Source organism: Palaemon carinicauda, chromosome 20 (genome assembly GCF_036898095.1).
Source record: "Palaemon carinicauda isolate YSFRI2023 chromosome 20, ASM3689809v2, whole genome shotgun sequence".
Classification (NCBI taxonomy): Eukaryota; Metazoa; Arthropoda; class Malacostraca; order Decapoda; family Palaemonidae; genus Palaemon; species Palaemon carinicauda.
In genome coordinates this window covers 29,023,820-29,051,127 of record NC_090744.1, presented here as the reverse complement: position 1 = coordinate 29,051,127, position 27,308 = coordinate 29,023,820, and the positions used below count along the sequence as shown (strand labels likewise).

At 44.3% G+C, this 27,308-nt stretch overlaps 1 protein-coding gene and 1 pseudogene across 2 annotated transcripts in view; both read right to left on the bottom strand.

The window, feature by feature from the left end:
- LOC137660245 (uncharacterized) overlaps positions 1 to 27,308 on the bottom strand; it is a 123,134-nt gene that overhangs the window by 22,833 nt on the left and 72,993 nt on the right. Inside the window, exons 6-7 of one of the 2 annotated variants that reach the window (XR_011047661.1) lie at positions 20,636 to 20,921; positions 11,792 to 11,863 (exon numbers count right to left, since the gene is read on the bottom strand). Coding sequence is in view for 1 of the 2 variants with exons in the window: in XM_068394977.1 (XP_068251078.1) it covers positions 20,639 to 20,921 (283 nt within the window). In the remaining variant the exon portion in view is untranslated. Of the gene's footprint in view, positions 1 to 11,678; positions 11,864 to 20,635; positions 20,922 to 27,308 lie in introns of those variants that run through there. The other variant, XM_068394977.1, reaches the window with a different exon arrangement.
- LOC137614528 (5S ribosomal RNA) lies at positions 24,131 to 24,249 on the bottom strand (annotated as a pseudogene).

Below are 27,308 nucleotides of genomic sequence, written 5' to 3'. Positions count from 1 at the left end.
TCGCAGAGGACACAGCTGCACTTCAGATTCCCTTTGTGATATGTGCAGGAAGTGGTCGCCTTCCCGTGGGCGAGAATTTGGAGTAGGAAGAAATCCAACCATGATTGTTCTCCTTTGGGTTCATTTCCGAGGTCAGGAAATACGAGATCCCAACTTCCGACAACCGAAACTCGCCACTCCAGCACTTCTTTAGAGGACAAACTGAAGAAGACTGGGTACCTTGGAATTGAGGGACAACCTTCCAAGGTGGTAGACTCCCATGCTTCCCCTAGAGAAACAAGGAGGCTGCTGCTTGAGGATGATCCCCAGTCTTCAGTTTTGGATATCCCAGCCATTGAACTTGCTCTGGTCAAAGCTGTTCGAGTTTTGGGTAAGAAGCGTCTTGTTGCACCTTAGCCCTTTTCGCCGCCCAAAAGCATCGACTCCTATGACAATGACTTTGCCTCAGAGGTCTCTGCATACTCTTCTGGGAGTGCATTAAGTAGTTTTTCGGGCTATAGCCCAGTTGATCGTCCTGCTTAGGGTAAACCAGTGAAACCAGTGTAGTGTGTTCCTGTATCTCTTTTGGGCTTCGGCCCTGAGAGATCTTATTAAAAATCTCCCAGAGGAAGGCAAAGTTAAAAAGCTCCATCAACAACTAGACCTTTCAGTGTGTGTGCCCACCACAGAGCCTGACCCTCAGAGAAGTGAGGCTCCACTTGTGAGTGAGAAGTCTACAGGATCATGAAACCTACCAGCACGCAACCCTCAGAATTGTACGCTGTTCAATTGTGTACGACTTCTACCACAACAACAGATGCCTCAAGGAATACTTCAAGCTAAGGAAGGGAGGCATTTAGAAGACATGTCTCTTGAAGTTTTCTATTAGAGAAAAGCCCAAAAGTGAATGGCTCTGTTGAATGACCTGCTAGTTCCTTTTCTAAGGGCTGTGATAGACCACAAGAAAGAGTTCCAACTCAAGTGGTCATCAAAGTTGCTCGTTCCTATAAAGGATTATAAAGAAATGTGTCACCTTAAGGTAGTAAAACGTCCATCAGAGTTAAGGGATGCTCCTCTGGACGTCAAGGAATGGGAGCCACATAGACTAGGGCTTCCAAAGTTTACGGGTGAATATAAACTCTTTCCGATAGATTCTTTATTGGAGAGGGTTGAAGTCAATCCAAGACACTACACCATCAAAATTGCCCCCAGAATCCTCAATATTTGAATCCTGAGTCTCGAGATGAGATGGAACCTTATTCCTCCAAATATCTTGTGTCCCCTTACCTCTCTCCCTTTTCCAGAGGAGAGAAGGTCAGGGATAAGAAAGCTGTGGCTTTAAAGAAGAAAATAAATAGGCCCCTTCTACAAAAGACTCCGTAGTCTCACAATCGGGTATCTCCTCCAAAGAGGGCACGACTTACTTTCCCTGAGCCTGTTAACTTCCCATATCACCAAGTCACCGGGTCCTCATGACGTGAAGCCCTAGAGTCTACCTCTACCGAGCCTGAAGAGGAGTTTTCTTGGGTGATGCTCCGAAAGATTCTTTCTCCGGAAGACAGAAATCCACTGACTCGCTCTTTAAGAAAGCACACGCCTCGATGCCCCTCAATTTCCATGATCGCATCAGACCGAGCAGACTATCTAGAAACTAGAGGCACAGGTTTCTGCAACCAAAGACTTGCTACGAGTGGCTCGTTCCTCGAAGTTAATACCGACTGTCTTTTTAAAGCAGAGGTAATTTAACATAACAAAGGGAGTTTATCCTTCTCTGCTTCCCTTTAGACAATGAGGTAGTGACCCCAGGGAGGCTCGTACAACCACCACCACTTTTCTCAGCCTTGGAACCCTTGAATATGGAGGCAGCAGCAATGTCAGTTTTGCAAGCCTTCTCTTGGTTAGACTACTGGTCTGGGGCACTCAAGTTTATGTAGTACAGTATGAGGAGCTCACCTTTTCAAGTGCAAAGGCAATGAAGTTCTTGGTACACCAGGCTGCATACCAATAAAGTAACTGGATGCAGTGGTCAACAATTTTGTCAGGCATATGGCCTCCAAAGCCTATACTGTATGTCTTTGCAAAACACTTCACTGACATGTACTGCCTCTCTCTTTCAACCAGACAAAGTGGATGCAGTAGTGGCAAAGTGGGAAAAGTTGAGTCAAGCCCCTCATGCAGCAACCTTAACTCGCCCCACAAGCAGGCGGCTATGAGAGGCACACCAGCAACAACTACCAGTTCAAGAGACTGATAAGAACTAGCCTTTTTGCCGAAGGCCTCGAGCCAAATGAGGGCGAGATGTGTGAGGACCTCATTAGGGGGATGGCAATCCCCCCAATGTTACCACCTGGGGGCGGGGGGGGGGGGGGGGTGATGTCTGTCAAGTCGATGGACGAAGTGGGAATTCCAAGGGGCAAAACCTTGAACAGTAGAGGTTCTTCGCATTGGATAGAGTCAGCTCTCGTTTTTCATTAGGGTTAGGTAACAGAGACGGGGGTGATAAGCAAAAATAATTGCGAATATATGTTGCCCTATGGTGGGATAACTCTTAACCTAACAAGTCAATGTCCCTTGCCTACAAGCAGGTGCCCAAGTGGCTGATTAACACACTAAGTACTGCCTAATATTATTTTTATCTGTTCTACCAGTTTAAATATACAGTGTACAGTACATGTACACTACATACTGAACACTGTAAGGCTACAGTACAGCATTGTACTAAACTAAAACAATACCAAGTTGTCATCATACCCTTACTGTACTGTATAAAAAACAGTTGCTCCTATCTAGTAATACTGTAATATAACACTTGCTGATACTGCAGTGTACAGTATATTACTGTATTATATGTACAGTAATATCACTACAAAACAGGTTACATGTACTGTAAGTGTTAAGTGTTTTCGTTCAGACGACTCAACACACGTAGTCTACAATACTGTAGTGTACAGTATATTACTGTAATATATGTACAGTAATATCACTACAGTACAGCTTATATGTACTGTGCTTGTTCAGTGCTTTTGTTCAGATGATTCGACACACGTAGCCTACATACATTTAAAGTAAATACAATACGTAGTTGATGAAAAAAACCTGTAGTGTAATACCCTTTACTGTTCTGTGCATATTTTAACTATTTATGATTAAGTAAGTAAACTTATTTTATAACATGACCACTAACCTTTTTCGTATGAAGTTCTACGCGTTTACTTAAAGTATAAAGGAGTGCAGGCTATTTGAAATCATCGCCCTGCTAGAGTTTTTATCGCAAATATGTGATTCTTTTTATTTAATAAGTATTACAGTTCTTTATGTCCCTTATAAGTGAAACTGCGAAGAGAGAACTCACGAAAAACAAGGGGTGACTATACTTGTCAAGGTAACAGGAAGTTCAAAAGGACCTGTCTGCGTGGTTGCAGGAGAGGAACCTAATGGAGGGATCCCCATTGCAGGTTCTTCCCCCCAAGAAATCCTGTTCTAAGATGCGTCCAGAAATGGGTGGGAAGCCCACATTGTAAATTGTTTCATGTCAGGTCTATGGACAGAGGTCATATCAAAACTTTAGCACTGAGAGCTGCATATCTAGCTCTGATCCAGGACATAGTAAGAGGTCACTCAGTATTGATGAACAACAACACTACAGTAATGACTTATGTTAACAAATAAGGTGGTCAGCTTCTTGAACATACACTCATGGACAGAGGAAAATGTAGAAACCACGTTAGCACGGCTTATTCCAGGGAAATAGAACATCATCAGAGACAATCTGAGTCATTGCAATAAAGTTGCGGGTTCAGAAGTTTATTGCTCACAAGTGACTGATCAAGTAGTAGTATTGGAGGATGCATTTCAACACCCGTGGGATGGGCTCGATATTTATGCCTTCCCACCATTTTGTTTCATAAGGAAAGTGATCAGCAGAGCCATCATCGCCCAATCTCCAAATCACTCTGGTAGCACTGAAATGACAGCATGCAGAGTGGTACTCAGACCTTCCAAGTCTACTGACAGAAATTCCATAGTATTTTTTCCCCCCAACCAAATCTTTATACAGAATGTGTGTATAATTATCCCCTGTTCCGTGTATACATGTTAATGCGAGCGGTATGTTTGATAACAGCAAATTGACATGTCCATTGTTACAGTTAAGTGGTTGAACTCACATCGAAATGGAATGAAATAAAAAAAAAAAAAGAGACATTGTTAGAGTTTTTTCAAAAGAGGGACTGTAATACTCATGTCATACATGTGGTGAAAGGATATGTCACAACAGTGGAAACTAGCAGTTTATAAGTACAAGTAAACATACTAATCATTGTCTTGCAGGTTATTGTTTACTGATTGCCAATCAAAATAAAAAATAAAAGGAAATGAAAAAGATTTTTAAGTAATCAATGCTACGTTATATCATTAATCCTACACAGTTTTGATATACGAATGACACGACAATTATTACATGTACACTTTTAAAAGAGAAATGCAAAAATAAAAGGAATAATACTAAATTAGTAAATAAAAGCATTTTGAGTGAGTGCCACTGAAGTCGATTATTCAGTTAAAACATAAATGAGGTAAAATGATTTTCCCATTTTTCGGGTGTTATTTTTATAATGGCACGGACTTAAATTAGCGAAAAGTACATTGCGCAAAATAAGCAAAAATTCGTACTCTGTGAACAAAACTGATTTCACAGTAGTCTTGAAAGTTATACTAAATTAGCCCCCTCATCAACTACACAGTTGAACCAGTGGCTTAAAAAGACGCTGGTTAGGAGAGAGCTTGGTCGCAATTTATGGTTCAATTGTACTCTCCTCCCTCCCTCCAATGCTCATATCAGATGAATACAGAAGGTCGAGTACAAACCATTCCTATTAGGAGTGAATGGTTCCCGGCTAGCCCTTCCCCATTATTCTTGACCTTAGAGGGAGAGGAGGGAAATAAACCGCTCTCCACAATTTCACGCACATTCCTGTACAGTATGTGAAAATATTAGGCAATAGACTATTAAACTTTCAATGGGTTTTTCACTTGTACAAAATAATTTTACTGCTAACATTACTACTTTATAAAACTGCTACACTGTAATGGCCAGTGATACTATATAGCTCACAGAACTGTAGATTCCCATCCTTTCCTAACCTCACTAAGGTTAGATACAATTTAAAAAAATTTGTTATTCATAAATTTAAATAGGTTAGGGATTAGCTTTTGTTAATTGTTGAAAGCACTTAACTACTGACAGTTGCCATAAAACCAAAGTATCGCTAAAATAACCATTCATAGAATCACCTAGAAAAAGCCCGCTTTAGGCTACTCTATACACACACAAAAATAGGTCAGCTATAAGGGTAGACTAAATCTCCCATTTAGTTTCATAACCATCACTACATAAGCAATCTTATGCTAAACATGATAACTGGGATGAAAATGACAAATTTGTAAGTAATTTGTATTTTTCCTAACGATACAAACCTGTAGCTATTTATAGGGAATATCTTTCGGCGAAGCTGGAAGACTAGCCATAAAGACTTTTAAGGGGCCCAGCCGGAATACCAATATATAGGGATATAGGAAGAAAAACAAAATCCTGAAAAAATTCACTGAGCTTCTTATGGCAATGGAAAATGCGTATACAAAATATTTGGTCAAAATTCCTCTTACTTTCATAGTTACAGGGTAATTAGAAAAAGTAACTTGATAAACCAAAAACATTGTGCCCTACAATTAAATGCATTATTTCTTCTGTTGTAAATTTTGATAATCATTACATTTTAATGTAAAACAAATTGTGAGCAATGGCATCTGTATAGATTCCACGAGTCACAACACGATTTATTACACAGTAAATTACACCCTTCGCCCTTCAGTCCTACCACAAACCTCATTGAGAGTATATGTTTGAGTTTGACCTCTGACATTCTCATTTTTACATCTGTTTTTCCCGTTTTTGGCAAGAATTTCATCAAGCCTAAGAGGAAAAGACAATTTCACCATCTCACTAACATAAGGAAGAAGAAAATTTGCTCTAATAAGAGTTCAGAAGTGGGTAATATTGGCAAAATTAGTAGAGTTAGTCAAGGAGAGAGATGATGAAGCAGCCACCGTCTCACCTAAAGAAGCAAGATATTGAGCAAAGGGATCTTCATTTATGATTAAATTATGATAAATAAATTTTTTTTTGCAGTTTATTAATATCCAAAAAGGAACATAAAATTCATAATCATAAATTTATTAATACTGTCTTTGTAGAAATACAAAGAAAATCTTTGAATGCCCTTATCTTAAAACCATACTTCTTGACCTTCAAATTTTATCTTCTACCTTAGTTTTAAAGATATAGCATCGAAATTTGGTATATAACTTAGAAAGATATTATAAAACAATAAATTAGAGCCCTTTTTTTCTAATTTTTTTTTTCATATTTTTTCCCCTGAAATATAAGTTTATTTTTTTACCATAATGAAAAAATTCATATCTAGCAAAAAAAAGTGACTTTTAGAAAAGAAAAACTATTCTATTTGAGGTCTATATCACATCTATATAGGGTATTAATCCAAGGTCTTCATATTAAGTACCAAGGGAGGAGATAGAATCTGAAAAACACTGATTTTAAAGATAAATTGCCTAGGCATCGTAACACTTAACGTCAGAGGCAACAATCCTATGCAATTTGGAGATGTCAAAGTCCTGTCCTTAAAAAGTAGCATTAGCCAGCCGGCCCCCGTAAGCGAGGTGTAATTACCCTACCGATAGTTAGCAGGGGTGGGGGGAGAAGGGGGGCACCCCACTCTTTCACACACGCACACACACCCGTGTTGTTTCCTCACTTTTTATTGCAGACAGGAGTTCTTGGGGGACAAGTGATGGCAGGCCACTTTGTATAAATACTGTAGCTATAGGTTTGTATTGTTAGGAAACATACAAACTACTTTCAAATTTGTCATATGTTTCGATACTGAATACACACCCTCGCTATTTATAGGGATGGACTCGCTCCTTAGGAGGGTGGAAGTCCGAAGCAACTGTTTGGTCTTTGACCCGGGGTTTTCCCATACATGTTCCGCAAGTAACGGAGAAACATTGACACCTCGCTAAACAATTCATGCAAAGCACAGTTAGTGGCCCGAGCAATCTGTGTGAATGTGTGATACTAGCAGTGTGACTAGTCTAAGTAAGAAATCTTAGAAATGTAGGACTCTTGGAATCAATCATAAATCTTACCCAATCCCACCTCGCCAGGGGGTATGGGGACGTAAAAATTATACAGTATCTCTCAATAGCAGGTTCATCATCATCATCATCTCCTCTTACACCCATTGACGCAAAGGGCCTCGGTTAGATTTTGCCAGTTGTCTCTATCTTGAGCTTTTAATTCAATAATACTCCATTCATCATCTCCTACTTTGCGTTTCATAGTCCTCAGCCATTTAGGCCTGGGTTTTCCAACTATTCTAGTGCCTTGTGGTGCCCAGCTGAACGTTTGGTGATCTAATATCTCTTGGGGAGCGCAAAGAGCATGCCCAAACGATCTCCATCTACCCCTCATCATGATCTCATCCACATATGGCACTCGAGTACAGTAATCTCTCTTAGTTTCATTTCTAATCCTGTCCTGCCATTTAACTCCCAATGTCCTTCTGAGGGCTTTGTTCTCTAATCTACTAAATCTATTGGAGATTGTTTCAATTTTATACAATGAATCATGTCCATATCAGGTTACACAAGGGAAATGGTTCTACCAGCAGACAGTGGAGGCCAGCTTTTTTAGAGTACCGTAAGTGCTGTTACCCAGCACGGGGAAGATGAAAGAAAGAAAGATCCAGTCATTCTTCGTCATTCATCCCAGAGTTAACCATGGTTAGACTCTGCCCTCCCCCCTCAGCTACTTGTCCATCAAGGACCTTGAGGTGATATAAATCTTTTATTGTGTAGCCACCACAGTGACAATGGAGAATGTTTCTATGTTTCTGTGGGTCATGTCAAGCAGGAAGTGGGTGGGAAAGATCATTTGAAGATTGCATCTCAAAGAGATTTAATTACGGTACCATTCGGGTTCTGACCAGAGCCCTGAGGACAAGTGGTTCAGCACCCCCCCCTCCCCCCCCCCTTTCTTGGATGCATCTGATGGGAGCGTCAAATACGGGGGAAGGGAAAATGAGGAGGTCGGCTCCTCTGATGAGACTCGTCTGTCAACCTTCTTCTCTGGCCCATCTGCCTGGGTCTCGTACCGAACCAAAAAAAGGAAGATCCTTCGTGCTGAAACACTTTGGATCTGGCTGCACCTGAAGAGGCTGGATTCAACATACTGATGCAGGCTTGACAAACCAGAGTGAAAACAGTGACTTATGAAACGTAATCACTACTGGTAGAAAGAGCGTCTTGAAGAAGGGAGAGCTATCGCCAACCTACGCCTTGGACCCTGTGGTTCTGTGAGAAACTCCTGCAGGCTGATGACGCTGAACAAGTCTAAGGATACCCGTCTCTCATAAGGAAGTTGGGATATCTCTTGAGATTTACGCCAATCGCGGTAAACTCGTGACGCTGTCTCGGTAAGCCATCGAGACCATTAAGATCAGCCAATCGTCCCAAAGTCTTCAGAGAACGAGGCAAATCCTGTAGGACCAGATTGACACTAGGGTACAACCTTCGTGAAAACCTGAGATACTATCGAAACCGAAGCACTAAACCTTGACATGGAATGCCAGTATGTATGAAGAAAGCTTCCTTGACGATGGGTGTCCAGGAAAACTAGGAGTACGAGTCCTATTTGTCGAACATGCACAGGAAGTCCTGGACTAACTGCTTGTTTAACAATTAAGTCTTCTCCTAGCTGGATAGAGTCTGATGAACAAACTTGTTCCCATAGGAAAGGAAAAACTGGAGACTTCCATAGGAAGAACGGACTGTAGATGCTCAAGAGATATCTTGACGAACAAAGCTGTCCTGTCCGACCTGATGTTCGGATTGTGAGAATTAAAGAGAGAACCACCCTCACACCTCAACAGGTGGGTAGAAGAGACAGAAGTGTATGCTTTTGTAGCTGGGCTTTTTCCTTGCCAAAATGAGGTGCGTACTCTGAGTTCGTATGAGGGAATTATCCATTACTAGAAAACCTCACTCAATGACGAGAAGGGTCGTTATCCTTAGAAAAGAAAATTGGCTCATGGGAGAACTCAGGCCGCGGAAGAGCGTCACAGTCCAATGGTTGACGAACTAGACCGAGTTCAAGCTAAGGGTTGGTTGTATATGCCTCTCAGGGGAAGGATTCCGCGGAATGAGGCCGAAGATGCTTGTAAACAGATCCGAGGGAGCCTAGCACAGGTCTTAGTGGTCATGGAGCAAAAAAAAGACACAACGTTCATGAGGGACGAACGTCCGCGACGTGCCCATGACTGAAGAGTCCATGAAGAAACCTGCCAATCGTGTACACGGGCTTTTCGAAGTTTGGAGAAGATAAAAACATCAGTAACCGAAAAACCCTGCTTGTGTGAAAACAACACGTTCAATGAGGTGAGAGGGGTGTTAAGCACCAAGATTAACCTTTGTACTTTACCCTGGCTGTCAATGGAGAGTGCTGGGATAGGTTCCTAGAAGGCAATGTGAGCTAAACTCCTTCCACTGCATGTGGGAAGAGCTACCAAAGTATCGCAGCCCGAAGAGACTGGGGGAAGACGATCTATGTCGTCTAGATGAGGATACTCTCTCATGACTAGAGAAGCAGGAGTCACATCGAGAAGGGTAGTATGCTTGATTGAAGTGAGGGTCTCAGCCAGAACAGATCGTCACAGAGAGTAACTTTACCTCGGAAGGAAAATTAGCTAGAGGAAAACCGTTAGGTGCTGGAAGCCGTTGCTGGTCCAAACAGCAACCTTGTAAAGCTGACAAGTGACTATCCTGAGCAGGTGAGTGACGGTCACGAGCTGGCAAACGGCTAGGTGGCGATCTGGCGAATGGCGAATGATGATCACGAGCTGGGTAACAGCGAGTGATGATCATGGGCTGGTGAACAGCGTGGAGAGTAACAATCACAAGCTGGTGAACGGCAAGCTGGTGAATGGTGAGCTGATGAACAGAGCGAGCTGGTGGACGGTGAATGTTGGCGGTCATGAGCTGAAGGATGATCATGGGCGATCGAGAGCTCATAGTGTAGCTGCAGCAGGGCTGTGCGAAGTGAGTCTTGCTGGAGAGATGAGTCTGCAGGGTGAGATGAGGGCTGATTGAAGACGTCTGCTACAGAATAGGAAGAGCGGGGGAATGAAAGAATCCAATTCCTGCTGGATGAATCCACGGAAGGGAAGATCAAACAGGTGAAGGAAGACTTTCTTAATCACCCGCAGGAGACGACAACCACCCACCCAGGGCAGCAACCTACAGACCAGAAAACGGATCAATGGGTCATCGGCAACAGAATAGGTAAGCCCTCATCCAAGTTGGGTTTTGTCTTAAAAATGTATAGACTCCAAGATTCTCAGTTGGCTGACACTACTATGTCTGTCTGTGATTTTAAAATTTTCCTTGGAAATGGTATGACCAGATTTAAATGAATGGTCATAAATAGCTGAAATTGGTTTCTTATTTAAAGGTATATTGGTTCGTACTGATCTCCCCATGTGCTCCGAAATCCTACACAAGTTGTCTAGATGTGGTTCCAGTGTAGCACTCATTACAGAATGTACACTGAAAAGTGTATATGAGTACAACACTGGAAGCACATCTAGACAGTTTTGTTAGGATTCAACTTCATCCCCAATAGTTTGCATCAAGCACTAAATTTAGCCAAATCTCTATTGAGGTATTTAGTAACCATACCTCTACATTTGGATGGAATTGATGCAATTTAAAGTGGGCTTTGCTAGCATAAGATGATTTTCTTTGTTTTGCCTTCACTTAGAGCTAAATTATTTTAAGACTAATATTCAGTTGTGATTTTTCAACTTCTCATTAGTACTGGTTGTATTTCATATGAAAATAGTTCTTTGTCCAATAAGGTATGTTCTTTATATTTTGAACAAACAATGAACATTACAGGTAATGTCCCTAATTTGCTATGTAGGACCAGAACTTCAATTCTTCTGACCAAAAATGCAGTGTCAGTCACTCACCAAGAATTGGATTTAAATCTTATAGAAACCTTGAAATTTAAGGTTATAGTTACTAGGAGTAAACCTCCATGTCTTAATTTGGAGGTAACACTATGATACATACCTGATAGTTCCTGAACTAAAATTCCAAGCAAACCAAACTGTTGCAATAGGGGCACATTAACAACAAAATGGCATGTTACTGCTGGACTTGACAACAAGGTTCTGACGGCCCCATATTCATGCAGGCCGCCGGTATTGTTCCTTGCAACGATCTAGTATTATGGTGAATAGGTCAGATATATTATGATTGTTTTTCATTTTTAACTACAGTACCATATAAGGTCGAGAAGCGTTTGCTTCGAGATATAAGCAATTTGAATACTGGATAAGACTCGCTGAAATACATTATCGGTTTTCAATATTTGCTGTCAGTGAGCTTGTGCTTCAACAAGAATATTGCACTGAACTAAAAGATGAGTATTAAAGCAATCAATCCTATTTTGAAAGTACAGTAAGTACATAAGCCTTTAAAGGAAAGAGAAACATTTATATTAAAAACACTATATTAAAATATAAACTATAAAATATATTTACAATTTTTTAAATGTCTTTTTAAAAATTAATGTCCACTAAATACTACAATGAGAAGGCTTACACCTTATTCTGTCTACATCTACTTTCAGTACAATACATACAATGTTTGGTATATTTCAATTAACACTTACGCAGTTATACAGGATCTGGATTTCAGGAAAATAAATTACCCAATTAGAACAGCTATCAGTTTCACTCTATACCTGAAAAGAAATTTCCAGAGTTCATTATTAGAGCTCAATAGTTTAACCAGATAACTTTATCTTACTTCTCAACTCTCATAGAGTTGATCTAAATTTGTTCATAAATTAGATCAAAACTTCATGAATCAATATGATTATCATTTAAAATAAAAGTTTGGTTCAAGTTAAACAATCTGCCAGTGCTAAAAGTAATTTTTGCTATTTTGAGTTTTCCTAAGAGGCAATCCATTGCTTTAGCATAATTATATATACTAATCAGACAGCTGAACTGAGACAGTTTTGTCATAGGGCTGAGCTGAAGAAATTGTTTTGATAATATAAACCAAAATTTACTGCAGAATATTTCAGGGCTTCAAAACATTCAGTAACTTGACAAATTGTAACTGTCACAAACTATCCCCCCCTGCCTGTGTCCAAAGGCCAACTGATTCTCTTGTCTGACATTGCCTTATTGAAAGTTAAAAAGTATGAGTGCCTAGGTGTAGTCATTATTCCTAGTTTGGATTGATATCTGCCCGGGGGAGCTGAGTCTCTGATTTCTTCTTCCCAGAGCAAAGAATTATCTTAATGAGGAAAGAAACAATCCCATATTGATGAAGGCTGCTCTGGTCAGTTTCTTCAAGAGTTCTTTAATCAAAGACTCAGAGAATAGGAACCGTTTGAGCAGAACATAGACCCTTATGTCTCTATCCCTCAGAAAGACAGGTTAAAAAGGTTTTCACTGGCCTAATTTACCTTCATGAGGGTGTTGGTTATGAGGTACACAACATTATCAATGTGAGGAACCAATGCCTGAACAAGTAATGGTTCTATCCTCCTGGCCCAGGCAACCCCCCTCAGGGACTACGCAATCCTCAATAAACAACATGACTAATAATTACGAAGACCCCTCACTATGGATTAAAGATATTAATTAACTCCTAGAAAAAGCATAATATAGTGATAAAATTACCAAAAAAAGAGGTGAGAGATAATGAAACCTGCTTGCCAATCCTTTCCATCAACAAACAGGGTCTACAAAGAACAGTTGTAAAGCCTTTGGTCAGATAATGACAAATATTGGGAGACAAGTTCGTACTTTCCCTTGGGCTGTCCCATAGCCCTCTATCTTTAGTTTGGAGTTAGAAAAGATGTATCCAGTGGCATAAGGAAAGTAAGGTGGTCGAGTTGTCCCTTACAGTATTTGTTCTTAATTCTACAGTTGATACCTTCCTCTTTGGTTGCTGCAAGTATGGTCACTGTAATTGCTGCAAATAAAAAAACCTTACAGGCCTGCTCAAATACTTCGGAAAACAATGTTTCCTCTTTGAAGAGATCAGTTCCATGAAAACTAATATGAGAGAAGTAAAAAGGAGTTATCTTGGGTTCAGCTACAAAACAGATATTACTGGGAGCTTTAAGGAGGAACAGGAACAAACATAGGTCAAAGGAACAACAGGAACCCAGGAGCCAAAGTAAATAAAGAATGATTTCTATTCTCCAGCTGGTTGTTGTCATTGACCCGGCAGAATATGGAACATGACAGGATGAAGGAGGAAGAAGTAGACGTGGATCAAATTGACAGTCTTCCTGTAAAGTGCTCCGTTCTATATAGCCCTGGGGTGTTGAAAAGTATCCAACTGATGAGTTCAACTTAATCTCCTCTGCATAGCTAGAGTATGACAAACTTGGAAGTAATTTGTATTTTTCTTAAAGTACAAACCTTTAGCTATTCAATAGGGATTATCCTTTTGGCAAAGCTGAAACTAGCCATAGGACTTTTAGTGAGGTGGAACTACCCCACCACTAGTTAGCGGTAAAGGGTAGGAGGGGTAGCCAGGTAACCAACCACCGCTCTCACACACACACACCTGTGTATTCTGATCACTTTTGATTGCCGGCAGGACTTATGGGAGCAGGTGATGGCGGGACAATTTAATTGAATAGCTAAAGGTTTGTACGTTATGAAAAAAAACAATTTACTTCCAAATTTATCATTTGTTCCTTCACTAACAAACCTAACGCTATTTAATAGGGCTGACTTTCCTATTAGGAGGGTGGAAGTCCCGAACAAATGGCTGGTCTTTGACCCAGGGTCAAAGACGTGCAAAGCACGGTTAACGGCCTGAGCAATTTTGGTGAATGTGTGATGCTAGCAGTGTGACTAGACTATGGAACACAATCTCCGAAACATAGGAATCTAAGAAGTAACCAAAGATGTTACCCAATCCCACCTAGCCAGGGGGTTAGGGGACGCAACAAGTATATTAATCTATACAAGGTTACACAAGGGAAACATTTATACCTGCAGACAGTGGAGGTCAGCTTTGCAGACTACGGTCGGAGACATTGCTCCATAGAGGGGGGGATGATGAAAGAAAGAAAGAGATAGTCATTCTTAGTCAATTATCCCAGGCTTATCCTTGGTCAACTCTGCCCTCACCACCTCCTTCTTGTCCATAAAGGAGCTTGAGGTGTTATAAACCATTTATTGTGCAGCCAACTTAGGGGTAATGAGACCGTCTGCATGCTCTTGTGGGTCACATCTTGCAGGGAGGGGAAGGAGGTCAGAAACGCTTTCACCTTGCCACTGGCATGGCCTGCGTCACAAAATAGCTGTTTGTAAACATTATGGGTGAATTCCACCCTAAATCGTCATGTGCTCTGGGTCACCTCTATGAGGAAAAAGAGAAGGATGCAATGACTGGAATATGACCCGGTTGGGCCCAGTCACGAATGGGATCCTGATGAGCCTCCTTTGACGCTCCTAGGGTTGGTGAAGCGAGCCAAACCTTTGGGGCGAGCTATTGTATCTTTTTTAAGGTATAACCTCAAGTAAATCACTGATGCAATAGCCATTGATCATGATACGGAGAATTCCAGATGGGAGAACTTGAACCTACGGTTCGAGATGTCTGGAGAAAAGATGGATGTTACTTAGTTCCTTGCCGTGAGAGAGAGAGACGTCGCGGGTGACTCATACAGTACGCCTACTCTCTTAGTCGAGGGTAAAACTGGGAGAGACCTGTCCTATGGATCAGGTGAAGATTTGCTCTCTAGGGGTCCTGGGTCGTCAGGGAACACCCTCAGAACCAAAGGAAGCAACCCGTGCCCCGTAGAGGGGCTTTATTACCTGACTACAGGTCAGTAGGCTCAAACTCTGTGAAGAGCAATGATTGGAGACAAGGGAGAAAGGCATATCCTTCCTGTCAGGAGGAGATGCTCAAGGAATGAGCAGTGGCCTTCCGTCGTCCAAGTCTAGGAGCGTCCTTCCTCTCGATGGCAAATTTGATGGGTTATTACTGGAATAGCGCCCTCGAGAAGAGAGACAGACCTTACACGATCCTCACCATGGAGCATCTAGTCGTAAAGGAAGTCATCAATAGGTTCTCTGATGTTGTAGACGTGTCTGTTAGGCAAGACGAGTCTTATCAGCGAGGCGAGTCTGAGGGGCTACCCGAGTCTCTTATCAAGACCAGACTGTCAACGAGACTTGCTCTGTAGTAGGGAAAAGCCATCTTCCCTCGAAGGAACTGACAGGTGAACGCAGTCTTTCTCCCGCAGGAAGATCAATGCCTGTCGTTGTTATCCGCGCTGCTTCACGAAGGAAGGTCTCTGAACAGAGGCTAGCTGAGTAAGTTTCCTATACTATACGTGAAACAAAGGAGGCGGTAGAAGCCGAAGCAGCAACCTGGTCCTTGAGGCACAGGGCCCATAAGCCATTCTGTAGTAGGAACGAAGTTTAGGTGAAGAACGTACGTTCATAAGGGATGAACGTCCGAGAACATGCCAGATTCGATGAAGACACCTGGCTAAATGAAAGCGGGTTTTCGAAGTTTGCAGGAGATGAAAACTTGGGGAACCAAAGAAACCCTGTTTGTGAGAGACAAACAAAACCCCAGTCGTCGATGGAGGGTGTTGGGTTAGGTTCCCAGAAGGAAATCTGCGTAAAACTCCTTCAACTCTACGTGGGAGGGCTACCGATGTAGCGTATGCCTAAGAGAGAGGTGAGGAGTTGCCCTATTTTGTCTAGATGAGAGTAATCTTCGAAGAGAGAGACTTGGGAACCCCATACTTCAATGAAGTGAGGGTTTCCGACAAAAAGGATCGTTCCGGAAGTGCTTTATCCCAGAAGGCAAAGTATCCAGGGGTAAACCGTTAGATGCTGGAAGTGCTTTCTGGTTCTAACAGCAACCTAGAGGAGAGCTGACTAGTGACGATCCTGAGCAGGCTTAATGATGATCACGAGCCGGAAAACAGCGAACGGCAAGAAAACAAACTGCGAGCTGGCAAAAGACAAGCAAGCGAACGTCAAGTTGATGAACGGTGATCTGTCGCGTGGCGAGACGACAAACTTCAAGTTGTCAAACGTCGATCGGCGAACTACGCGATAGTCAAGAAGTTGATCGTATAGCTGCTGAATCGGCAATTGGCAAGCTTGCAAATCGGAGAACTGACGAATCGGCGAACTGGCGACCAGTGAGCAAGGGCTCGGCAATCAGCGAGATGACGATTGGTGATCTGGCAATTGGTTAGCTAGCGATCGATGAGCTGACGATCGGAGAACTGCAAATGGGCGATTGATTGATTTTATGCTTTCTGGCATCCTGTCATCGAAGGTTATTGATGTCAATATAGTTTATTACAAATAAAGAAAAGAATATTCAATTAAAACCATAAAAACAAAGATGTCATTACAAAAATTAAATATTTTTCAGACCTGCTTCTGAAATAAATCTAAAAATGCCGCTAGCATTGTACAACACATCATCTCCAAGAATCTTGGCAAGGATAAACCTGCCATCCTCACCTCGAGTCGCAGGGTATCAACCAGTCGTCGTAATATGATTGATGTTGGCCAAAAAGCAGAAATTCATGTCATACGAGTGTGACCAATGCGGAGACGACAAATAGTAGTCTCCCACTTTCCAGGCATCCCATTATACCTCCAAGGGGATATAACATTACTTATTTCTCTCATCTTATTTTCAACTAAACTATCTCAATACTGTTGCCAATTATTATAAATATAATTCTTAATTGAAGGTAGGAAATCATTACAGAGAATGGGATATCTTCTTGGTAGCAACTGGGCTGCAGCATTCTTTACCAGTGAATCTGCCTTCTCATTTCCAGACACACCTACGTGTGCCGGAACCCAGCAAAATTAAACTATTATACCTTTCATGCCAATAATTAAAAGCCATTCTAAAATCTTTAAAACTAAAGGATTATTGACATTAAAAACTTCTAAAGCTTTTAGGACACTTCTTCCATCCCTATAAATGGTAAAATTTCCCTCGTCTTTTAACTCTATTTTCTCAATAACGGTTAGTATGCCATATAGTTCAGCAGTAAATATAGAGGATGCTGGAGGAAGGGCACCTCTACAATGAAAAACACTACTACAGTATATACCACAAATCCAACGCCAGCATCAGATTTGGAGCCATCAGTATATATAAAAGTTTATTCCCAGTGTTCTTCAATATGTTCCATAAAGAGCAACCTGGCTTCTAAGTCAGTCATGTTCTTTTTCATACCAAAAAAATATTTACAAAAAGATATATGTGGTAATTTCCATGGAGGGGTTAATGATATCCTACATGGGAGCACTTTATTTCTACCTATATCTAGACTGTTTAATGATATTTTTACCCGGAAACCATAAGGTTGGGAGATTTTGGGTGCAACTCAAAATATCTATAATGCCTTACAAGGTTTGCAGTCTGACAAGGTAAAAAATTATAGTCTTTGCAACCTAAACCAATATCGAACAATAGAAGACATCCAGTAAAGGTCTATGGGTAACTCTCCAGCGTCAACAAGGAGGCTTGGGACAAGCAAAGTTCTAGAGGCTCCTGTGGACAATCTGATGCCAGCATGGTATATAGAATTTAAAACTTTTAATCAGCTTAGGGTGGCTGAGGAGTATATTTCACACCCCTAACTAATTTTTGAAAATATCAAGACCTTGTAGTAGGCTGGCCAGGGCACCAGCCGCCCATTGAGATACTACCGCTAGTGTGTTATGGGGTCCTTTGACTGGCCAGACAGTACTACGTTGGATCCTTCTCTCTGATACCGTTCTTTCCCTTTCCCTACACAGACACTGAATAGTCTGGCCTATTCTTTACAGATACTCATCTGTCCTCATACACCTGACAACACTGAGATTACCAAACAATTCTTCTTCACCCAAGGGGTTAACTAGAGCACTGTAACTCTTCAGTTGCTACTTTCCTCTTGGTAAGGGTAGAAGAGACTCTTTAGCTATGGTAAGCAGCTCTTCAAGGAGTAGGACACTCCAAAATTAAACCATTGTTCTCTAGTCTTGGATAGTGCCATAGCCTCTGTACCATGGTCTTCCACTGTCTTGGGTTAGAGTTCTCTTGCTTGAGGGTACACTCGGGCACACTATTCTATCTAATTTCTCTTCCTCTTGTTTTGTTAAAGTTTTAATAGTTTATATGGGAAATATTTATTTTAATGTTGTTACTGTTCTTAAAATATTCTGTTTTTCCTTGTTTCCTTTCCTCACTGGGCTATTTTCCCTGTTGGGACCCCTGGGCTTATAGCATCCTGCTTTTCCAACTAGGATTGTAGCTTAGCATTTAATAATAATAATAATAATAATAATAATAATAATAATAATAATAATAAAAGTTTTGCAGTCTGGCCCCCACCCCAATGTATGGGACAAAACTTTTAAGAAACACTCTCTGCTTCCCTTCAAGGAGGTCTATCTCAAGTTGAAGGTCAACATATAGTGTTGCCTCAGAAACGAAGCCGAAGCTTGTTTTTGGGTACCCCCCGAAGAGGTTAACCGCAGAACTCTGAGGTATTACGAACAGCCATTGTTGCGGAGGTCCGAAACTGCAGCAGGCCCAGGCGAAGAAGATGAGGGCTGGCAGGAACATCTGATTTCGCACTCCAACATTGGCTGTAAGTGCTCAGGAGAAACAAAACAGAATTCAAAATTCACCAACCCCCTTGGGGGAAAAACCGAAATCCAACTCTGGATAGGCCGCAAGAGGTCTTACTTCCAACGAATTCGCAGGTAGTAATCAATGTCAACATCCAAACAGAGGAGAAAAGACAACTCCCCTGAGGCAGGGGGTGGGTCGCAGTGCTCGAAGAAGCGGGGGAGCTACCAGCATACGGTTGTCCGACGTTACAGGGGAAGGGACCGAAGAGAAGGTTCTCCGCCTTTAAGAACGCCACACATGCTGACAATAAAAATTAGCAACATTCACACTGTAATGAAAAGAAAAATTTTTATATATATAAAAAAATTACATTAATGTTTAAATATATATAGAAACAATTAAGAAGAACAAACAAAAGAAAAGTCAAAGGCCAGTAAAAACAGTTAGGAGGAGAGAGAGAGATGGCACGTCTACTCTCTCCAAGCCAAAAGGAAAAAGTGATCAGAATACACAGGTGTTTGTGCGTGTGAGAGGGTTAGCCGGTTACCCAGCTACCCCTCCTACCCTCTACCACTAACTAGTGGTAAGGTAGTTCTACCTCACTAAAAGTTTCAGTTTCAGCTTTGCCAAATGGATAATCCCTATCAAAAAGCATTAGGTTTGTTAGTGAAGGAACAAACAACAGTAATCTGAGTTACTTAACCTTGCTGAAGATCAATCCTGAATGGATTAAGTGTCTCTAAAACAGTTAGAATGGCCACTGCTGCAATGGTGAAGATCCTTGTCTGATAAATTTTGAGGATAAGTTCAATAATCTCTAAAAAAAAAATAGCCATTCCTACTCAGGGTTCACTACCTCTTAAAGGCAGGATACAGCCTGCTCCTCAATGTCTCAAAACTTAAGAGGCATTTTATCCCGCAAGGGGGAAAGAAATCTCAAACTACCCACACTGGAAGTCATTCCTGCTCTCTACAATGTGATTGGTCCAGTCCAAGAACTGAGTTAGGAACTTACTATCCCAAACCCGACAATGGAATAGAAAGTGAGCGATCCCCATCCATGTCTGCTGAATGGTCCCTGGCACCATTGTTCTGACAAGAGACAATCCACAACAATTATGCTTCCCTCTGGAGAACAGGTGAAAAAGTTCAGCTCTACCTAGTGCTTGGGAATACTGCACAGTGGGAACAATCATACTCAGAACTGGAGCTGCATTTCTTTCATGCACACAAGGAAGCACAGAGCCCTCAGGTTATGCTAGGCCTTCCCTTCGTACTAGTCCTTTAGTGCCAAAGCTCAAACAAGGGACAGAACGAGGACTGACAACAGGCAGCAGCGGCAGAAGTAACACCACGCTTAAGTTCTAGTAGATTGACCCCGAAGGCACTGGTTCCTGGGCAAATCCTATTGCCTATTCCTGGGGGAGAAGCGGTTACACGAAGACCAGGGGAACTTCTTGTGAGCTCTTTTTCTTCTTCTTGGGTGAAGTAATGGAGAAGGAAGAGGCTTTATCACAAGTCACCACTGACCAATGTTAAAGAGCTTCTTCATTTTCTTTGATTGCTTAAAAATTGACCTTACAATAATTATTCTTATTGTTGACATACAGTACAAACAAATTTCTACCTAAATTTTCAAGAAATCTAATGAATACCGGTAACTATGATACAGTAAAAGAATAAACAGTAGTTCTAAGCTTTGCTCTAATTTTTACTTTAAAAATCTGTACACAAGTACACACTAACAAAGTAAAATACCCTTTAAAATCAAGATGATTTATGATCAGAAAGATTTCACTATGTTTACTAGACTCTTTGAGCTTTCGTATGACAATGTTGAATAAAGCATAACATTATAATTTACCTCTTAATTGGTTCCAGTCTTCAGTTTTGCAAAGTCGGCACTCAAAATCTTCATTACATCGACATGCTTTAGATTCTGCTTTGATTTCTTCACACTATTGTAATTTTCTTTCACAAAGAGTGCAAAAGCATTTGGAGTTCGTGGTGTATGGGCACCATTAGATGGGGTGCCTGAACTGTTTGATTTTGAACCTCGGCCTCGAGAATTTACAATGAGTTCAAACTTTCCAAAGCAAAGTCCACAAACTTTTCGTTCTGTATCAAGGCTTTTCGAATGACGTCCAATGCTGAAAAATACAAGGAATTAGTCACTTTCATATACTGTACAGATTATAAAAACTAAGTATCTAAGAACTCAAATAATATTACCAAAATTTGTTTTAAAAATACAAATGCCTTAATTTTACTAGTCATTACAGATGGTTAAAGATGTGAGATGAAGTTGAACTGTCACTTATAATGAGAAAACCAATAGTGCAAAAATGTTTGAAGCATCATTTAATATTCATTTTATTTTCAAATACTAAAACCAAACAATTAACTGTTCTGTGCTGCTTAGAGATACTGTATGTAATTTGATAGGTTAGAGAGGCAGACCCTACAAGTAACATATTTGAAAAGAGAGCTATAAAATGACAAATTCGAAGATAATTTGTATTTTTCCTAACCATACAAACCTTAGCTATTTACATTGGGTTTACCTTTTAGCGCAGCTGAAATGGCGAGCCATTAGAATTTAACGATTGTGTATTACCCCAGCGCTAGTTAGCGGGGGGGGGGGGGGGGAGTGGTAGCTAGCTACCCCTCCCCCCCTCACACACAGGTGAATGCTCACTTTCACTTAGAGGTAAGACTTGTCTTGGGGGACAGGGCTGGCGGGCAAATGTGTGTAAATAGCTAAGGTTTGTATGGTTAGGAAAAATACAAATTATCTTCGAATTTGTCATTTGTTCCGTAACCGAAATACAAAGCACGCTATTTACACTGGGTGACTTACCCCTTAGGTAGGGTGGAAAGTCCCCAGCCATACTGGCTTTGGCTTTACCCGGGGACTCAGAATCCGAGTGAGTCGCACTCGAGAAAAGGAGTCCCTGCACCTCACAAGTTCCTTGCTCCGCAAGGAACCGTGTGGCCTACATAAGCTTGTGTGTGAAGGAAGAAGTGTGACCCGTCCTAGGCAGTTGACCTGGAGTTCCAGAAGGAACTCTGGGTTAGGACGTTCCCAGTACCACCTCGACAGGGTATGGGGGACGCGACAGTATTGACTCAATACTCGGAACACAAGGAAACATGGTTTACCTGCAGAGGTTTGAGGTCAGCTATGCAGAGACCAGGATGCTGCTTCCCCGTAGAGGGGATGATGAAGAAAGAAATAAGGGCCAGACATACTTCTTTCGTTCATGCAGACTAAAACCTGATAACAATGCCCTCAACCTTCTACTACCTGTCCAAAAAGGACCCTGAGGTTAGACCAGCTGTTGTGTAGCCACCACAGAGCGATAGAAAACGTATCGAAACTCCTGTGGGTCACGCCCTGCAGGAAGCGGGCTGCGAAGGTCATTAGACGCTTCCAGACTCCAGCTTGTAGCACCTGTGTCACAGAGTAGTATTACTCGAAGGCGAGGGACGTTGCGATGTATCCAACATCGTGCTGTAGGGCGACGTGACGGGGCAGGGTCTGGAGACAGGTCGAGATGAATGTCCTTGAGTCCGAGCTGAAGAGGTATACTGGTGACTCTCCCCCGTGTCCTCCTTGTGCTCCCAAATCGGCTGCAACTGAGGACAAACTGCAGCTGTTCCCAAAGCTAACCTCTCGATTCCTTTACTGGCAAGAAAGAGAAGGTTTTGGGACATCAGATACAGAATGGAGACTCGAAATCTTGAAGGAATTGGACCGAAGGGCCGGGACCCCAAGATTCTGAGTCTAGCCAACAACTCAGGAGTGAACCTGAATGGTGCCTTCCCCCATTCCTTAGAAAGGGCGGAGTCGTACGAGACCAAGAAGATTGCTTACACACTGGCCGCGGCCAGAGTGAGCAGGTGACCCAAGACGGAATACAATCCGAGGCCTGTCGTAAAGGGTCTTGAGGAGATCTCTTAAGGGACTAAAAAGTCCGAGCCATGCTCCAAGTTGGAGGTCTCCCTCCGACTAGGGAAAGATCCAGAGGGCAGGAAAAAGTTATTCCTTTAAGCCTGAAGGTCAGGGAAAGGCTGAGCGACAGGCTTCATTGCCGAGAGCGGAAAGGAGTTTCCTCCCGCCGAAAGGCAATAAGACCGTTATTGCTGGAGAAGAAGCCTCAAGGGAAGGGGTATATCTCCCACGGCACCAACCACCGAAGACTCTTCACTTCGCCTGGAAGACCCCTGCGGATGACTATCGCAGATGACGCGACCTCCGTCCCGCGACTGTAGCGGGTTGTCTCTTCTTGAGGAGGAGGCGTAGTGTCTCCAGGCATGAAGCCGAAGCGACGCCCCGGTTCGTGAAAGATGTTGCAGTGTGGTTGTTTGAGTAGTCTGTGCCTTGGGAGAAGCTCTCCCGGGAGTTCCGTCAGGGGAAGCAGAGGGTCCAGAAACCGTTCTGCGCATAGTCCCAGTGGAGCTCTCCCATTGAAAGGTTGACAGACAACCTGGTCTTGTTGAGACCCATTCTCCACAGACAAAAAGGAGGGAAGACGCGGGCGTCGAAGTTGTCCCACCATCACCGGAATGCATCTTGCCAGAGTCTCGGGGTCTGAGACTGTGGGGAAGAACAGCGGAAGCTTGAGGTTCCAAGCTGTCGCGATCAGGTCCCCCAGACCAGGACTTGCTGGTTACTCAAGGCCAAAGACCCCCAGGTACACTCTCTCTACGAGGCTCTGCTCGGATAGTCGGAGAGAACATTCCTCTGCCTGGAATGAGAGAGCCGATGGTGTTATTGAGAGTATCTCAATCATCTCGGTATCTCTACTGCAAGATGTGAAGGTGTGAAAATGCGTCCCCTGCTGGTTAGAACACGCCAGAATCATGAAGTCGACGCGCACGGAGCGACTCGGCAGGAACTGTAGGATCTGTAGAGGGGCCAGACTACGGCCCCTAAGCCTGCCTGAATGATGGAGAGGTATCCTTCAGGTCCTGACCATAGGCCTGGACCGGAACATGCCCCCCCCCCTTTTCTTTGACGAGTCCGAGAACAGCATCAAGAATGTGGGGAAAGGACGAGAATATCCACTCCCATCAAGAGGTTCCATAGGTCAACACCCATTGCAGGTCTAATAGTTCTGCTGGTCCCATAGGGGCCAGGAAGTCCGGTTAATCGTTGCCTGAAACCACCGGAACTTGGACCGCCCCACATGGAACTTATCCTGAGGCGACCGTTCGGAACTATAGACGGGTCAATGAGGAAAGGAGAACTAGGAAACGTTCCAAGGTAGGGCTGAAAGCTCTGCTTGACTGAGAACAGGTACTGCGACTCTCCTCAGCCTTGCCACAGTCAACTGAAGGGAAGGCTCGGAGGAGGTGGCAACAGAATCTGGCGTCCCCCGGTGGTCACCCATCCAAGTACCGACCAGAACCGACGTTGCTTAACCTCGCTGGACGGACGAGAAGCGGGGTTTCCAACGTGGTAAGGCCGTTGACTCAATATCATGGCCAGATACTCCAGATGTTGAGGCAGAAGAAGAGAAGGCTCTTAGCAAAATACCATGAACCCACACTCATGGTAAGCATCCGGAAGCTTGTCCCGGCGCTGAAGAAGGTCGAACCCGAGCCTACCGGAGTTGACCAGCCCTCCAAAAAGCAAAGGAGGCGGAAGCCTGCACCTGAGCGGCCATGAGGAAAGCAGGGAGAGTTCTCTGGGGAAAAAAACCTGCGATGCCACGGCGGGATCGCCACACTGCATCATAAGCAGGAATACCTGCAGTCTAGGCTGAATTCCACGAGCTCCCTGGAAGATGGATGGAATGGAAACTGAAAGTACCCGTCCTTCCGATCCAGGGTTTAAGGAGTCCTGTCGCCTCGTTACCAGTCTGATCGATTCTGCTGTTCTACGCTGGACGAAGTTTGTTCGACAAACTTGATCAGGGCTGAGAGGTCGACTACGGAACTCCCGTCTCAGATACTTCCTTACAAGAAAGGATCGACTGAAGAAGCCCAGGGTGAAGCCGTCTATGATCCTATGGAGGACCTTCTCCTAAGGTATGGATCATTCTGCCCAAAAGGGCAACTCTTGGCGACCCTATGGCATAGAGGTTCAGAGACACTGAATTCGCTGACAGAGACGGCAGGCGCGATATCCTTGGCTGATCACAGAGATCGTGCGGGAATGGGCATCGGGAAGCTGTCATCCGGATGAGTAACCTTAAGCATCCTCCCAGCGTGAACCCTGCAAGGGGGGGGGTGCCAATCCTAGAGTTCGTGAACTCTGCCGCTCCCTTTAGGACTATGCCCCCCCCGGGGGAGCCTCCCGTGCCATCTGTTCCTGACAGGAGGAAACTGCAATTGGACACCTTATCTCAGTTGTCGTAGCCAATAACTTAGGCCGACGTGGTTGAAAGAAAAAGGCACTGGAGCCCTGCAGAGTCTGGAAGAATGCGCCTTGGAGGAGTGAAAACGGAAGTCGACTTCCTCCGCACAGCCGCTGTCTAAGTCTCTGTCCTTGGGCACAAACAAACTCTTCTCAAGGATGGAAGGGTGTCTGAGGTTGTCGACATCCACGGATGAGACACCCGAAAGGAAGCCCTCAGTCAGCGCGTCCAGATGGTCCAACATCGAGCTTGCCCGCAAGTTAGATACTTAACGACGAAACGGCAAGGTGCCTGAGCCCGAGAGGAGGAAAGTACCCATGACCTTCCTGTAGCTTCCTTGAACCAAACCTCGGGCCGTAACCGAGGAGGGAAAGGACCTGGTAAGCCCCCTACACGAGGTAGAGAAGAGGAAGGGGTAAGCAGTCACCCCTTGGTCGATGGAGAAATCTCGAACGGAAAGCCCCCCGCCAAAAATCCTTCCAGGGAATGACGGGGAATGGCTAACCCAGGTTCTGGAAAGAGGAGTGTTTCTCCGACCTCCCTGAAGATTCTTCCTATTCTTGCAAGTGCCATGCTCTGCATTTACGGGGTGAGGGCGTGTTCTGGAAATACGCTCCAGAAGAACTCGCCAGGCTGGCCATGCTGCGAAAACCCCAATGGAAATCGTGGTCGCAATCGCCCTGGAGCTCGCGCGATGGTAAATCAATGATTTGCGCGTGGGCGAACGTGGAAGAGCCCATGCGCGGACACGCAGGAACGCAAACGAAGGTGAGCGAAGGAGCACAGAAGGAGGGCGAGCGTGGAAGGAAGGGCGAGAGCTGGTGGTCGGCGAGTGATAACCCATAGGCGAGCAATGGATACTGCAGGAATTAAGCCGACGTTCGTGCGAAGAAACACTAGGTTCGCGCGACGGAACACAGTCGGTTCGCGCGACGGATCCCCGTCGGTTCGCGCGACGGAACCCCGTCGGTTCGCGCGACGGAACCCCGTCGGTTCGCGCGACGGAACCCCGTCGGTTCGCGCGACGGAACCCCGTCGGTCCGCGCGACGGAACCCCGTCGGTCCGCGCGACGGAACCCCGTCGGTCCGCGCGACGGAACCCCGTCGGTCCGCGCGACGGAACCCCGTCGGTCCGCGCGACGGAACACCGTCGGTCCGCGCGACGGAACACCGTCGGTCCGCGCGACGGAACACCGTCGGTCCGCGCGACGGAACACCGTCGGTCCGCGCGACGGAACACCGTCGGTTCGCACGACGGAACACCGTCGGTCCGCGTGGCGGAATACCGTTGGTTCACGCGCGGGCTAACATTGGAGAGCATGTGCGCGGTCGCGCATGAGCGTAGACGTGCAGGCACGCGGGCGTGCGGTCGCGCAGGAATGTGGGAGTGTGGCTGCGCAGGAACGTGGGCGCGCGGGTGAGCACAGGCGGTCGGGAGACCGATGGCGCGTTGACGAGCGATGGCGCGTTCTGGCGAGGCGATAGCCCGCAGGAGAGTGACGGAGCGTTGGCAAGCGATGGCACGTTGGCAAGCGACGGCGCGTTGGCGAGCGGTGGTGCGTTAACAAAACGCTACCGAGCAGATGAAGAATCGCGCGGGTGCATAGGCGATTGCCAACGTGAGAGAGACTAGTGATGGTTAGCACGCATCGCGCTAACAGAAGGCGCGCAGGTGCATCAGGAAGGTGAGCGCTGAAGCCAGCTGTTAATCAGGCGATCCTAGACGGTCAGAAACCCGTTGGCGCCCATTGGTGCGCGGAAAAGAAGGGTGCGCAGATGTGCGCTGGCGATTGAAGAAAGCTGGCGCACAGAAGGCCAGAAGAAAAGGTGAGCGCTGGCGAGCAGGAGGAAGATCTACAGCAAGACTCAGCTACCGGAGATCGTGGTCAACAGCAGGCGAGCGCTAGATCGCTACTGATGGTGTTCAGGGGAACTGACACGCGTGGCCGACCGATGGCGATCGTTGATGCGTAGGAGATCGCTGGCGAGCAGGTGAACGTTGACGCGTCTAAGGTCGCTGGCGAGCTGATGATCGCTGACGAGCAGAAGGCAACGCGTGGAAGCCTGCGCATAGAAGAGTCCTTGACCCAGACCTGAACCGAAGTTCTAGATCGCGAGGGCGAACGTGGGCGCACAGGGCGCGTAACAGGAACCAACAGGAACAGCAGAGAT